The sequence below is a fragment of the Neltuma alba genome, unplaced genomic scaffold, assembly GCF_004799145.2.
Source record: "Neltuma alba isolate B1F8T4 unplaced genomic scaffold, ASM479914v2 tig00012515_pilon, whole genome shotgun sequence".
NCBI classification, from domain to species: domain Eukaryota; kingdom Viridiplantae; phylum Streptophyta; class Magnoliopsida; order Fabales; family Fabaceae; genus Neltuma; species Neltuma alba.
The window spans coordinates 688,298-690,194 of NW_021636982.1; the positions used below are offsets into that span (position 1 = coordinate 688,298).

General features: G+C 36.9%; 1 protein-coding gene across 1 annotated transcript; it reads right to left on the reverse strand.

Annotated features, from left to right (window-relative positions):
- Positions 1-331: 331 nt before the first annotated feature.
- Positions 332-1,182, reverse strand: LOC114727927 (uncharacterized). Its single transcript, XM_028914713.1, has 2 exons — positions 750-1,182; positions 332-574 (listed from the first exon to the last, which is right to left on the reverse strand). The coding sequence occupies exons 1-2, from the start codon at positions 1,119-1,121 to the stop codon at positions 443-445; spliced, it is 504 nt and encodes a 167-aa protein (XP_028770546.1). The 5' UTR covers positions 1,122-1,182; the 3' UTR covers positions 332-442.
- Positions 1,183-1,897: the final 715 nt, after the last annotated feature.

Here is a 1,897-nt window from a genome sequence, read left to right on the forward strand (position 1 = left end):
ATTACAATTAACCAAGTTAATTAATTTTCTTAAGTTTTTCAAATTAGTTATGTGATAAGAACCTCAAGTTGTACATAGTTGTACGTAGGAATGGGGAAAGGGGATCTGATTTCTCTATATATTTTCACTCTATGTATGGAAAAGTTAAGCCATGTGATTATGGATGAAATTCATAGAAGGAAATGGCTCCCTATCACTTGGAAGGGAGAAAAAAAAAATCGTCCACCTGTTTTATGAAAAATTTAGAAATTCTTTTGATCTATAATAGGGGGGTTGCAAATTCTGTACTTGATAGGAAAGTGAAGGAGAATTACTAGATAAAGCAAATATGTTGAGCACCAAACCACCATTATATAATTATTTATTCTACCATAAGCCATCACACTTCTTCAAAACAAAACGACAAGGCAGAAGTACGAAAGAGAATCAAGAAATTGAAGCACTAGCCAATAGTTATGTTTCTGCTTTGCGTCTTCGTTTCGCCCTCTTCTTTAATATTATTTGATAAAAATTCCTTCAGGCCCATTGTCAAAGCTGATGTTGAAACCATGGAAGCTTTAAGGATGCTCAGAACCTGCATTTCTATGCATCAGTCTGATACAGAAGGCAAAAGTAAATTGCAGCAAGCATGCAAATAAATTTGATCATATTCAAGGGAAAACAAACCCAAACCATATAACTTCTTGTTTTTTCGTTCCAAACAGAATTTGCATCTCATTTGTTGTGTCTAAAGGTTAGAAGATACGTACCTCTTGTACCCCAATGCGGATTGTTCTTTCTTCCAAGTCATGGTGAGGCACCTTCAATTCAGTTAATAAGGATGATAGAACATGGTGAGATGAAAAGGGTTTCACAGACAGGTCATCGGCAACCATGAACTTGGTTCTGCTCTTTGCATATCCATTGCTTGATTTCCCCTCCGCTATTGGAGGCTTAGGGTCACACATTCTTACTCTTCTCACAACACGGAGATACAAACTTGCATCAGCAGTCAAATAATATGGACCAGTATCATGCTCGTTAGAACAGACACTTAACTCAGACGGATACTTTAGTTCATCTATAGGTACCATCTGGTTATCAACATTAAAATATGGGGCTATCATGAGGTTGGCGAACATGTTTTTTAGATTCTCTGACGTCAAGTCTACGGTTGAATCAAAATTGAACAAACTGTTATATAGTTTGTCGACACACAGCGCCCTAGAGTTTCCTTCTAAAACTCTTTCTACTGCTCCTAATGGGAATGTCAAGAAACTAAGAAGCTGGTCCATGAAATCTTCCTCAACCTGAGCAAAAAATATCTTGGACTTCGACTTTGACATCAATACGTTCATCTTCATCGTCCCAGTGCTCTCTCTGCCTTGTCTCTCAACAGTTATCTTGAACGAGGTTTCGGAATGGACAAGGTTGTGCTCCTTTCTTAACAATGAATCTGTGAGTGCCGTCTTCGAGATCAACAAGCACTTGAGTAGGTCCAAAATCTTCGAAAACATAATAAATTAAAGCATCAGGTGATGTGATATAAAGAAAATAAGATATATTTAATGTTTCCAAAGCTCAACCTCATTTGAACCAAGAACGATAGTGGATTCCTCCAGTGGACATTCAGAGCGTAGATTCTTTAGCAGACACAATGTTGTATTGAAATTAGCAGGAGTTACTGATAGATCGTCAGAAATAATAAAAGATGCCGTCTCCTTTACATAGCCTTCCCATTTATTATCTGCATTTTGGACTAGGTCTGAAAGAAGTAATATTAATAATCGAATCAAATATGGTTTGTTTGATAAGGATAACAAAAAAAATAAAATGCATTGCAATTATTACCTCCAGCATCACCACTCGCGTTTTTATCGGATCCACTTAACAGAGGACTCCATAAGAGCGATTTGCA